Source organism: Sciurus carolinensis, chromosome 12 (genome assembly GCF_902686445.1).
Source record: "Sciurus carolinensis chromosome 12, mSciCar1.2, whole genome shotgun sequence".
NCBI classification, from domain to species: domain Eukaryota; kingdom Metazoa; phylum Chordata; class Mammalia; order Rodentia; family Sciuridae; genus Sciurus; species Sciurus carolinensis.
Window position 1 is genome coordinate 5,059,628 of NC_062224.1, and position 13,833 is coordinate 5,073,460.

Genomic DNA, 13,833 nt, shown 5'->3' on the forward strand with positions numbered 1-13,833 from the left:
ATGAGGAAAAGGGAGCCCTCAGGTTCTCTCACAGTAGATGACTTACCCAGAGGTCTGAGGCCCAGGACCACACTAGGTGTGCGCAGGAGGAAGGAGGTGTCAGCAGAGGCCTCCATCGCTCTGTAGACTGCCACTTCTCACTGAGGCGGCCTCTGCTGAGTTCCCAAGGTGGAAGGACTGGGACCCTCCAGGACCGTCCAGAGCTGTCTCTCCTCAGCAAGAGAATGAAACATTTGCATTTGCTTCACGGGGATGGGGAGGGAGAATGTTGGGTTTTTGGGGGGAGATAAGAGGGAGGGTCATCAGTGTGGAGGTGGGTGAGTCCATGAAATGAAGTTTCTAAAGTGCTCACTCTGGACAGAGCACTGTTCTGGGTGGCTTGCATGTGCTACCTTGTGCGACACCTCTGTCCCCCTTCCTCTACGTGTGTGCCACTTATAAAAGTGGCCTCAAACTTACTTAGGATCAGCCCGTCCATCAGTTATTTTCTTTGTTCTTACGTTGCCACTACAACTGAGCAGAATCCATCACATGAGCAGTTCTTCCTTTTCCCTTTTGAAGGAACAGTAATACAAAGTTGGCTGTAGGTGTGTTCTTGGCAGTAGGCTCTCACCTCTTAGCTCATTGTTCTGTTCCTTTAAAAATGCCAACCTGTAAATTTAGAACATCTCTGAGAAGTTTCAGAGGGACAAGAACGTGCTGCCTCGCTGGTGCTTTTTCCCGGGGAGATGTATAATAAGCATGAAATGTCAATTACCCACTTTGTTTTCTGTTTCTTTTGAAAACCCATGGAAGTGATACAGAAGAGGAGGAAGATGATACCATACACATGGGGAATGCCATCATGACCTTTTATGCAGCTTTGATCGACCTCTTGGGGCGCTGTGCCCCTGAGATGCATGTGAGTCCTGCTTGATCTGTATCCAGACACCCATGGCTGGTACCGGTCACTAGAGCATCTGAAACCCATGGCACCCACGTTCCACCGAGAATAATGGCTATAGCCTCGTTGCCGGGCGAGCGTTTGTTTAGTGGGAAACGTCTGGGAAATTCGTACTGAGGTTTCAGTTAGCAGAGGACTCGGTCGCTCCTGAGTCTTGAAAACTCAGAGAGCCTCGCTGAGTTTTAGGGAGAAGAGAATGCGTCCTCACTGCCCAGTTTCCTTTCCTTTTAGAGGAACACTTCCCACCGAGTCGATTTCTCAGTACGTTTAGCTCTCTGTGTGTTTGCTGCTATGTCGGGGCAGGGCAGGAAGTAGAATTCAGACCCTGGGAGATGAGCAGTCTCTAAACTTCCCAGGTTGGAATTAGAGCTTGGAATATTACTTTTACTCGGTAACACGCTCTGCTCTTTCCTGCTTTATTTTAGTCTAATCGATTCTGCTTTAGCGTGTTGTTGGTATTTTAAAAATGCTCCCCAGTGGCAGTAAAAACTGCCTTCATGACCTGGGAAGAGAACAACCCAGAGAAGGAACTGCACTGAACGGGGTTGGGTGGGAAGGGCTCAGCACCGCAGGTTCACTTTTAAACCGGGGTGCGCACCGAGCCAGAGGGCTTACTAGCACGGCAACTCTCTCCCTGCTCTTGGCCTCGGTTTGGGTTGGGTTTTATCTCTTTCTTTCACACTTACAGGTTCACACTTACTTAGTGGGCTCTTCTGTTGTGAGCAGAGGGGAATCGCAGGACAGAGAAATGTTAGAACGTTAGAACCTCGTGTCTGATTTTTGTAAAAACAGGTTGTGCTAAGGATATTTTAAATTTTAGCAAATGGGAACAGATGATCAAAAATGTGATTGAGGCTGGGGTGTAGTTCAGTGGTAGAGCATTAGTCTAGGAAGCAAGAGGTCCTATGTTCCATCCTTAGCACTGCAAAAAAAAAAATGTGTACCAGAGGTGATCAAGGTTATCATAGGCATAGGCAAAAGTTAAAGCTCACGACACTCGTTCTTTTTCCCACCTCAGTGAGAAAGATCAGATGGACCAGGAAAAAGAACTCATACTAATGTTCTGTTGTCACATCTGTGTTGTGGGCCACCAAGTGAATTACTAAGCAATTACTTGGGCGATTCTGGAAGTCATCCATCTTTGTAACCAGTAGTCCTCCCGTATGTCAGAAATCCTGCTTGGGGTCCCACCCTGTGGTGTAGGAAGCAGATGCCTGTCCTGGCTCTGGGACCCTGAGATTCTCAACTGTCCTGATCCACTGTGATCATGGAATCTTTGCCAGCCAGTGATGGTCTAAGGGATCCCTAGGATTTGTGTCCACCATCCCCCACACCCTGGGGAAGAGTCAGGTGGAATATGGATGGAGGTTCAATTAATTTCTTATTACAAGACAAGAAAGGGGCTAAATCAGTCTTAAATGTTAGTGTATGCTCAGTGATTAATGATTATTACTTTATGTTACTGATTACATTATGGGGAGATATTTATATGCAATGGAGGGTAAGCATTCCTAGACCTATTGGATTTCCAGAGTGTTTTCACACCCAAAGAAGATATAAACTATGGTTCTAATGGGTAAACCAGTTGGCCTAGGCCATGGTATACATAATTTGGTATACACAGAAGTCATTGAAAACCAGGAGCAAGTAAATACCTTTCTGTGAGCCTGAAACATTTTCTGAGAAAGGCCTAACTTTACATGTATACCTGACAGAAAATTATCTTAGCTCCCGACACCCATCCTTAGAAGTCTCCTAGGCAGAACTGTGATGTTGCTTTCACAAACTCGCTCTAATGTCCCTCTGTCTCTCTTCCTGCTCAGTTGATTCACGCTGGTAAGGGAGAAGCCATCAGAATCAGGTCTATTCTGAGATCCCTGATTCCACTGGGAGACTTGGTGGGAGTCATTAGCGTCGCTTTCCAGATGCCAACAGTAGCCAAAGGTAAGGCCAGCTTCTGTGCAGTGAGACTCAGGAGGGCCTGGCACGACACTGTTGGCCTGGCTACCCTGCTGGAGGTTCCTTTAGAAAGAAAGAACCATATCGTGTCTTTTTTAATGAGATATTTTTCATTCTCGTTGTTTTTAAACAACTGTCTTTCCAGTGGTATCCTCATTCTCTTACTTGACATCTTGGGCGCTTTCCAAGGAAGAGGAGGCAGGCACCCCTTCCCGTCTCCTGTCCCTGATCCTGTTCCTTGGTCCTCATTCTGTCTTTCCAGACCTCAGTTCCTTTGAAATGCTTCCTCATGGTTCTTGTGATCACTTTCTTGTGGTGCTACTCTTTTCAAAGACAGAATCATAGCTTTTGACTGTGAGATTTAAAATCCCCCTGTGTGTTGTGACATGAGTTCAAGATGAAGGAGAAAACTTTAAAAAGATTGCAGATATTATTGGAGACATCCAAAAGATAGGTTAGATCGCCAATTGTGCTTTGCTTTTTACTGGTTTGAAATTTCACTGTTGCTCTGTTTTCATTGGGTAGGTATTTATGTTGGGGGGCGGGACTAAGGAGGCATCGACCTATCAGTATGCTCTAACACCCAGAGAGCAAAAACTATGGTCCTAGTGCATAAACAAGTTGGCCTAGACCATGGTTTCTGTGATTTGCACATAATAGTAAATACCATAGTAAATACTTAACCCTAAGTCATTTTAGAACAAAAACGTAATTATGTGGGAAGCGCATGCTATGATCTTTGTCTTTCACTGATCCTTCCTAAAGAAGGCAGGCTGTCAGTGCCCCAGATCTAGAGGGAGGGAATCACTACAAGCCACAAGGAGTCCTCCTATTTTCCAGCCATGAGGTTACAAGACTGGGAAGCCTCCTGTGTGCTCACCTTGCCAACCTACAGGGATCACAATCAGCCGCTGTGAATCTGCACACATTATCACTGTAGGGAAAGGCGGGCTTTAAAAATTGTCCCCTCGCTTTCCCTGCCCCCACTGCAGGGGCAGTGTCTTCCCTGTGTCCCTTGGTCATCCCCACCTGCCTTCTAGCTGGTGTTCATTTGCTTTCGTAAGAGGTCTTCTCCTTCCTACATTGCAAGCCACAGATTTGATACTGACAGGATGGAGAACAGCCAGTGGCCACAGTTAGGAGATGGAGAGAGCTGGACGCTGGGTTAGCGTTGGTAGGAACCAGCTGGATGCGAGTGTGCTCAGGGCCCTTCGTGTGGCCGGCTGTCTCGTCCCTCCTGTGTCCTCTGAGCATCTGCCTTCGCCAGCCTTGGGAGATTTGGGGTCTCTGTCCTTCCTGCTCTCAGCATACTGTTGAGTCACGTTTGTCTTCGTGGATGTACAGTGTGAGGTTTATTTAGAAAAAGCTGCCACGGTCACAGTGGGAGTTGATCTTACGGCTGCAGTCCCTGGGCCACCAGTGACTTCCTTTTTCCTGCCTTCTTTGGGGGGAGGATGCAGACAGACCTGCCAGTCTTACGTCGCAGTGCCCGTGCATTCCCGTGCAAGCCCTGAGCTATCAGTCTCCCCCCGTCTGTTTCAGTGACAAGGCAGTGGGTTCTAATACAACTCCAAGCATTAGAAATTTGGGTTCTGTGTTCTGTACTGTGTTCTGTGTGTGAAGTTCACCTCTAAGGACTTCTTCACCTCTTAGTATTAGTTAAGGCACTCCTCAAACATTTTTATCACATTTATTCTAGAAATAGAGTGTGCTCCTGATTAATCATGAAAAAAGAGGGGTCTAGAAGCCTTGAGGGACAAACCTGCCATCTGCAGCTCTCGGCCCAGCAGGCCTGGGCAGCCTCTCTGAGCCGTAATTTGAGGTGGATGAAGAACTCAGGTGTAGCAGGTGCCCCAGGGAAGCCAGCACACAGGGCCACCTCCTTCCAGCTCAGATGCTCCCCACGTGTGAGAATCAGCAGTTCCTGCTTGATCGTCTGCAGTGTGTTTGAGAAAATGGTGGCAATAAAACAGCAGGTGACCCAAATCGATGCTCTTGGAACCCCAGGAGGAGTAGCTGCTGCGTTCATTAAGCTAAATGTCTCCTTGAAGTGTCTGAAAAGCGAGTCTTACGTTAGGATCATCAAGTGGCTCCTTTTCTCCTTTAGGCACAACTACCTATAAACAACAGAATCCTGGATTACAGGATCATAGTTTCCCCATAATGTGATTTTTAGGCAAGTCAAACAGGAATTGTGTAGAGATTTGTATTTGAAAATGACAGCATACAGATATAAACAGGGGTTAGACGGACTTGGGTTGGATCTCTGCTGGTTCCTATGTGTAGGACATTGGACACGTACTTACCTTCTCTGGAGGTCAGTTTTCACCACCTATGAAATGAGAACACCAGTATGGCAGTTGGATTGTGGAAGTGGTGTGTGAGCGTGTTTGTAGCCTTGCCAGCTTCATGTTTGAAACAGCACCCACAAGCACCGCTACGCTTCTAAGCGAGCAAAGTAGTAGTTGTAGTAGGGAGTAGTACTGTTATAAGGAGTGGAAGCTATTTGGCATTACTTTTTAATTTCCTTTAAGACATTATTTGTTCTTTTTTTCCGATCGTTACGTAAAATTCATTCATCAATCACAAGTGAAAACAGAAAAAAGAAAGTTTTCACTTTATCCTTTCAGAATGGTTCTGGTCTTGTGTGTTCTTTCCCTGGGCGCCTCTTGCCTCGACATTGCTTCCCTGTTAAAAATTCCGTGACGTTGTTTCCCGAATCTTACAGGGTGGCATAATTATCACAGGGCCAGACAGGAAGCAGCTCAGTTCTCCAGGATTTGAACTGGCACACAGTCCCCTAATTGCGCGTAGCAGTGGTGCCCAACCTGTGGGCCTCTGGGTGGGCGTCCCCAGTGACCCTTGACAGCAGAAGCCACGAGGCTCAGAGTTCTAACTGAGGTTGCTGCTGCTAGGACTAATGGCACACGTCTCACGTGGCAGCCATGTTGCTTCGTGGGGTCAGTTTATCCTTCGGTGATTATTCTGAGCCACAACAACATAGCTGTGCCAAGACAGTCACCCGGTGCCCAAGCTTTATCAACCTTAAAAGTCTCTCCTTGGCAAGAGTGGAAAGCCCTCCTTTACATTTGCGCTTTTCTGGGTTTTCCAAGGGACTTAAAGATGCCTTCTGTTCCCTTCTCGGTCTCCAGCGTCATGCTGTCTTTAACGAGCATGCACTTAGCAAACAGAAGCCCTGGTGACGTTCCCCTGACCCCGGGTTTAGATTGTGCTGCCTGTTCCCTCGGTCGCTGCACACCTACGTGGGGCAGTAGATCAGGGAACCATTTCATTGCTAACTTTACTTAAACCGTGAGCCACCCAGCCATTGACACCCGCGTGTCGCCTTCTCTCTTTTAGATGGGAATGTGGTGGAACCTGACATGTCTGCGGGGTTTTGCCCAGATCACAAGGCAGCCATGGTTTTGTTCCTTGACAGGGTCTATGGGATTGAGGTGCAAGATTTCCTCCTCCACCTTCTCGAGGTTGGCTTTCTGCCAGATCTCCGGGCTGCTGCTTCTCTAGACACGGTAGGTCCTGGAGCGTCGGCTGACTCCCTCTGGGCTCCACAGCCGCTGCCTTACAGATCCACTCGCTCACTCACTGGCTGTGAGTTTGCTGCAGGCCACTTTTATTTTAGCATTAAATGGGCAGAAAATAAAAGACTCTGTCCTCACAGAATTCACTGAGTAGTGAAACTGATACCTTGAGAGTGTCATAGGAATGTTGATGAGTGCTGTGGAATCCTAAGAGGGCTACATAATCCGACTTTGGGGGAGGTCACAGTGACTCCTGCTGGCCTCCATTCAGAGCTAACCTCTACACTGGCGCTGACCATTACGCTTCTCAGTGAAAACAAAGTGTTCAGAGGATTTCACGGGCACGTTGGGTCTCCCCAGTTGTACCAGCATCCTGTTGGTTTCATTTGCCGAGGTGCAGTTTGGCTAAAATCTGTCCTGTATATTGGGCACCCCACAACAGAGGACCTGCTGTTCCCAGTGTAAATTAATCTCTCTCTGGAACATGGGGGAATAAGCTTCAAATGTTTTCCTAGTACACCTTTTATTTATTTAATCAGTTAAATGAGTTCTCTTGATCTTGGGGAGAGTTGAGCCTTGAGTTGACATAGCCCTTCCATGAAATTGTGCCTGTGGAATCATAAACTGCAAAGGAAATTTCCTTTTTCTTTCTTGAGCGTTCACATGACATTCTGCCCTGAACAGCAGGTAGCTTTTGGTTACCGATGCTGTGAACACAAGCAGAAATATGAATAGTGTTAATGAAGAGAATCCAGACACTCTGAGTAGGAGTTCTCTTATGGAAATGAGCCTTTTCTCTCCTCCTGAGCCCAGGAAAGTGCTCATGGCTGAGACCAGGGGGTGTTTTATGATAGAACCAGGACCTCTTGGGTTTTGAGAAGCTAGATGTCAAATGACATCCATTTGTAGCCATTTACCAGTTGACAGTTGATCGACATGACAAAGATCACATGAGCCCCATTTGAAGACAGGCCCAAGGAGTGCGTTTCTGTCTTTCACGATGTCACCATTTTCCAGGCAGTCAAGCGGAGGGTCCACGTGGGATTCCTTTGGAGGGTGTCTCCTGAGAGAAAGCACAAATGGCTGTGTGCTCTCTGCTTCCCTTTCAGGCCGCTCTGAGTGCGACAGACATGGCCTTGGCCCTCAATCGGTACCTTTGCACGGCCGTCTTGCCCTTGCTGACGAGGTGTGCTCCCCTCTTTGCTGGGACGGAGCACCACGCTTCCCTCATCGACTCGCTACTGCACACGGTGTATAGACTCTCTAAGGGCTGCTCGCTCACCAAAGCCCAGCGGGACTCCATAGAGGTGTGCTTGCTGTCCATCTGTGGGTAAGTGGGCACTAACTCTATGTAAAGCTGACTTCCTCCTTCTGGAAGGAAGAGGTTTACTGTGTGGCCCTTGGCCAATTATTAGGAATTTAGAATTTCTGTACCCAAATATTTAGTTCATGTTACACATTCCCGTGTACTGAGTTAGGAGTCTTCTCGAGCACCCTGGCTCCTGGCGGAGTTTAAGAGCATCCCTTCCCGCCTGCCGGGATGTCCAGCTGCTGGCTGCAGCTTTGAGCACCTATGAAACGCAACTCTGAGTGTCGGGAAGATGACTGTGTCAACAGTCCCTGTCCACGGTAGCGTAAGATTGGTAGATCGCTCCTTTTTGACTTTGTGGGATGGTTTTCACTCCTGTTGCAGAAAAGGAAAGAAAAAAGGGCCTTATTGAACATTAAAAAGCTACCGTGTAGTGTTTAAAAAGCATGAGGTGAAAATCAGGAGAATTCTGCCACCTGGGTGACCTTAGATTCTGTACGATGGGATCAAGATACTGACCTCATGGGATTTTTCTTCTTCTTTTTTTTTTAATTGGTGTATTATAGTTGTATTTGCTGATGGTGTTTGTTTTTATATATTCATACACATGCACACAATATGCAATAAATGATATCGTTTGACCAGATCACTCCCCAGTCCTCCCTCCTCCCTCCCCACCTCCCTGCCCTTTTTCCTCTCCTGATCTCCCTTTGATTGTCATGAGACGCCCCCACCCACCTTTCTTTTCCTTTTTCCTCTTTACCTTTCACATAAAACATGTGACCCTTAACCTTCTGCTTTGACTTAGTTTGCTTAACATAATGGTCTCGAGGTCCATCCGTTTTCCTGCAAATGACATCATTTCACTTTCCTTTATGACTGAGTAAAACTCCATAGTGTATATACACCACATTTTCTTCATCCATTCATCCACCGAGCGACACCTAGACTGTCCGGCTGATGTGAACTGTGCTGCTGTAAACATGGGTCTGCCTGTCTCGCTGTCGTATGATGACTTTAAATCTTTAGGATAAAAATGAGGAGTGGTTGAGCTGGTCTTGTGGTGTTTCCAGGCCTGGTCTATTGAGAAACCCCCATACTGATTTCCACAGTGCTTGTACTAATTTACAACCCACCAGTAGTGTGAAAGCGTTCCTTCCTCCTTCTCCACTTCCTCTCCAGCATCATCATCGTTTGTGTTCTTGATAGCTGCTGTTCCAACTGGTGTGAGATGAAACCTCAGTGTCGTTTTGATTTGCATTTCCCTAAATTGCTAAAGATGTTGAACATTTTTCATGTATTTGTTGGGTTTTTGTATTTCTTCTTTTGAGAAGTGTGTGTTTAATTCACTCGCCCATGTATTAGTTGGGTTAGTTGATATTTTGGTGGTGTTTGAGCTCTTTTTCTGTTAACGCTGTGTCAGAAGAGTAGCTGGTGAAGATATTTCCCTGCTCCTCACAGGGTGTTTCTAACCAGCCAGTGAAGCGGGGCCCTTGGTATTGGTGCTCTCTCCTCGCTGAGTTGCCGTCCTGGAGGATTTCCCTCACTCCGGTTCCTGTAGCCCCCCTTTCTATGGGCTGCGGCTGTGCGTGGTAGGGAAGGCGGGAGGGAAGAGCAGCATCTCCTGCAGATCAGATCTGGAGCGGAGCCAAGGGGGCAGCGCAGCCCTGCCTCGGCTGGACTAGAGTCAGGCCTGGCTCAGCAGCCGGACTGCATCCTGAGAGGTGCCTGGTTGGGGATCCCGCGCTGTGTGAGGATCGCACTCACACTGGCCTACAATGCTGCAGGCCTGTGACACGGTGTGGCCTCCCGTTGCAGTCAGGAGACCCGTCCACATGAGCCGTATGAGGCTGCTGCCAGCACCCCGCCATCGCTGTCCTCGGTCGCCTCCCTGCAGTTGGCGTCAAGTGGAGGAGGTGCACCCTAAACTGATGGGGGAAAGCGTCATAAATACAAAACCAGTGGAAGAGCGTTGGTCACCATTGTCGGGTGTCATGACTGGTGTGCTTTTGCACAACTGTAGCGCAGCAGATTTGTTCAAACGCCCAAAGAGCCATGTGTTGCACTGCGATGTGCCACTAAGACGTCACTAGGCGGTAGCAATTGTCAGCTCCCCTGCAGTCTCATGGGTCCGCTGTTGTGTGTGTGGTCCTCGGTTGACTGGACTGTCGTGTGTGGTGTGCAGCATCACTGCTGGCTGGTCCGAGGGTCAGGAACACCTAATGATGCCATCGGAGGGGTCATAGGTGGAGGTCGTTGGCTGACAGGTTTGGTCTAATGAACTGGCTGCTGAGTTTCCCCTCCTTCGTGTCCGTTGTTAAAATTCTCTTTGTCCCACCAGGCAGCTGAGGCCTTCTATGATGCAGCACTTGCTCAGAAGATTGGTGTTTGATGTTCCCTTACTAAACGAACATGCGAAGATGCCTCTCAAGGTGAGTGTGTGGTTATTTGATTGCTTGTTCCTCTGCTTTTGTTGCCCAGTAGCCTGTTTGATCTTCGATGTTGGGAAATTTCTCCTAATGACTGAAATGGCCATATATGTTGCAGAAATGTATACATCAGCCTGAAATGAGCAATAAAAGATCATAGGATTCCTAACATCCACTCTCATGAAATTCAGTGGGGGGATAAGGACCACAAGGAAAAGATAAGCCAGGCTATTCTTAGACTGGAAGGCATGGTCATGGGCCTGGCCCTGAGTGTTATTAGCAACCTCAAGAGATAGTGAGTGAACTTCCCAAACATTTTACAAGTTGGTAATCACACAACAGGTTCCAAATATCATTTCACAGGGATGGAAGATAACCTGTGTGTGTACAGTCAGTCAGTCACATAGTATAGAAGGTCACTGATATTCTTGACTGGGTTCTATTCTGTTCTACTGACTTTCTGAATACTTTCCTGTCTTTTAGTATAATAGTTTAGATTCAGGAAAGTACCTTTGTGTCAAGGTTATATGGTGAAGAAACGTACTTTTCCAGGTGGTCACTCTGAGTAACATCCAGCAGTATCTGCCTTTCCCTGAGGCCACCCGGGATTAGCGTTGTAGAAAAGGTTAGGGGTGACCATGAGTCTGCTTTTTAATCTGGCACACTGAGGACCCCTGGATATTTAGCAGAAACAACTTTTACCTATTACAATTGATTTTGGGATAATAAATCTAGAAAAATTAAGGAAGTAGGTAGATTATATCCTTGCTAAAATTCTCATTTTTATAGTTTGTCATGTACAGTAGGCCTTGTCAAGAAAAATTTTCTTGTTGCAGATACACTGAAAAATAGCTGATAAAAGATAAAATATAACTTTCTTATCTTCATGCAATAAAAGTTATGCTGTAGATGTAGATACTTCTATCTAAACGAATCAGATATGATTGAAAGGTACCAAAAGTTCTGTCTTTGTCCCCAGTGCCAATCAGGTAACAAGAACAAGGTTTTGGATAGAAGGAGAAGGAAGTTCTATTGATTTTCTGGCAAATGTGAACACACAGTGACTCCTGTCCCAGAGATTGTGATTCCCACTGCCAAGAGGCACAGTGGGCTTCTAAAGGGGGGACATGGTAGCTGAACTGCAGTCACAGTCACGTGGTAGCCTTGGAAGAGAGATTCGCTGGTGCCAGCCCCCAGGTCTGGATTTCTCCATTCCTGTGGTCATTGATCCAAAGGACAGATAACTTGGTTTGGAATTGGAATAAGGATAATCTTGTTTCCCCAGGGAGGAAAGAAGGGGGAAAAGCATGTCAGTTTTCAAATTAGCTGCCACTGGTCAAGCAGCAAGCACACAGCGACCCCTGTGACTCCTGTTACAAAACGAGAAGAAATCTTTCAACAATAAGGGTTGCATTAGCTTAATAACAATCTTAGCCGGGAGTGGTGACGCATGCTTTTAATCGTAGCCACTCAGGAGGCTGAAGCATGAAGGTTGTGACTCCGAGGTCAACCTTAGCAATTTAGTGAGACCCTGTCTCAAAAAACTTTTAAAAAAGAGCTGGGGATGTGACTCAGTGGTAAAACATCCCTGGGTTTAATCCCTGGTACCAAAACAAAACAAAACAAAAACAAAATTAGATAAGGAAAAGAGAATCCAAATATTTATAGTTAATGAATGCAGATCATTTTTAAATTTGGCAAGTTTAGACAAGGAAAAAATTTTCCAAAAATCTTGCAAATGAGAGTCTGGTCCTTGTCTTTCACATATGTGAAAAATTAGAAAGGTAATAAATTGCATCGACAGCCAAAGAAATAACCCGAATAGATTTGGAAGCTTGCTTAGGTGTTCAGACGATCTCATAAAGGATTCTGTTCAAGATGCAGTCACTCGTGAGAAGGAGCACTCAGTCCTGTACGTGACCGGTGCTAGGGTTTGAAGAAATGGGGCAGTTGTGTTCTCCAGAGGGACTCGTGGGACTTAGCAGCTGACCTTGTTGTGTGGCATGAGATGCCCTGGGAGGGGAGGTGGGCAGAGCAGGTGGCAGCTGACGGCTTCTGGACTGGCTTCCCTCGCAGCTGCTGACCAATCACTACGAGAGGTGCTGGAAGTACTACTGCCTGCCCGGGGGCTGGGGCAGCTTCGGCACTGCCTCCGAAGAGGAGCTTCACTTGTCCAGAAAGTTGTTCTGGGGCATTTTTGATGCCCTGTCTCAAAAGGTAATTCCGTGTTTTGTGGATTTATTTGGATTGATAAAATGATAAAAAGCTGTAGGTTTCTGATATCAACACTGACAGTCTTTTTTCTTCCTCTTCAAACTCATGCCCTTTGAGAGTGCAGGTTATGTTGATTTTTCCCAGTCATTATGGTAGCATGTTCCTTGTGATCATGACGCTGTTCCTGAATTGAAAATAGCTGAACATTTCAGGAAATTGGGCGCGTGGTTACGTTTCTAGTGCATTGGATTAATTTGGACTAAAATTCTCCCTCGTTATATGTCAAGCTTATAAAACCTCAAGAAATTGAGTCAATCGTAAGAATATACAACATAAGACCTTATAAAAATACTTAAAATTACATAAAATCATAGTCATCCTGTGATCTGCCAACACCTTCTCTTTGCTTCTGTGGAGGTTTAAGTAGGTCTGTGGTGCCGTCTGTCTAGGGGACTAACTTATAACACTGTTTATAATGAATATGATTCAAGTATGCTCAGATGACTGAGAGGAGTGATTTTGAAGGCAATCAGAACACCACATTTGGTAGGCTTATGTTTAATCAAAACCTGCTTGAATTCTGGTCAATATCATGAGTGAACGGAGCAGCCTAACCTCTAGTGTGCTGTGTAATAGGGAAAAGTTTAGCAGCAATGACCTCCGGTAGCTACTTGTGATGCCTTGTTTTCACTGAGTTCCTATTGGTAGTCTGAGAGCCCTTCTAAAATAATGTTTCAGAATTTCTAGAAACATTTACAACATTAATTTAAAATTAGAAATTCTAAGTGAAATATTTTAATTATTTTTTAAAAGACATTTAAACTTTTACATTTACAACTACAAATTTTAACTAATTTTGTAACCAATAGACAAATGACACCTTCCCCCGAATTTTTATTATGTACACTTCCTATAGACTTCTTTTCCAGTACAGATCATATATATCATATGATATATATATATATATATATATATGGCTTTTTTTTTTTTTTTTTTGTATCGGGGATTGAACTCAGGGGCACGCAACCACTGAGCCACATCCCCAGCCCTGTTTTGTATTTTATTTAGAGACAGGGTCTCACTGTGTTGCTTAGTGCCTCACCCCTCACTGTTGCTGAGGCTGTCTTTGAACTCGCCCTCCTCCTGTCTCAGCCTCCCAAGCCTCTGGAATTAGAGGCATGCACTACCATGCCCTGCTCAGATCATATTGTTTTTAAATATATTTTTAGTTGTCAATGGACCTTTATTTATTTATATGTGGTGCTGAGGATCGAGCCCAGTGCCTCACATATGCTAGGTAAGCGCTCTGCCACTGAGCCCCAGCCCCAGCCCAGATCATATGTTTTAATCCAACAGGGAAGAGTAAATTTCTCACTCTTGGAGTGGTGTCCTCTGGGGACACCTGGCAGCGGCCTGTTAGTAGGCTTGCATTCCATTTGC

The 13,833-nt window shown here is 46.0% G+C and overlaps 1 protein-coding gene across 6 annotated transcripts in view; it reads left to right on the plus strand.

Moving 5' to 3' along the window:
* Positions 1–13,833, plus strand: part of Ryr2 (ryanodine receptor 2) — a 605,596-nt gene that overhangs the window by 438,338 nt on the left and 153,425 nt on the right. For all 6 annotated transcript variants that reach the window (XM_047520965.1, XM_047520967.1, XM_047520968.1 and 3 more), the window contains exons 47-52: positions 796–901; positions 2,767–2,887; positions 6,263–6,432; positions 7,551–7,771; positions 10,092–10,182; positions 12,256–12,396. In XM_047520965.1, coding sequence (XP_047376921.1) covers positions 796–901; positions 2,767–2,887; positions 6,263–6,432; positions 7,551–7,771; positions 10,092–10,182; positions 12,256–12,396 — 850 coding nt within the window. The remainder of the gene's footprint in view (positions 1–795; positions 902–2,766; positions 2,888–6,262; positions 6,433–7,550; positions 7,772–10,091; positions 10,183–12,255; positions 12,397–13,833) is intronic.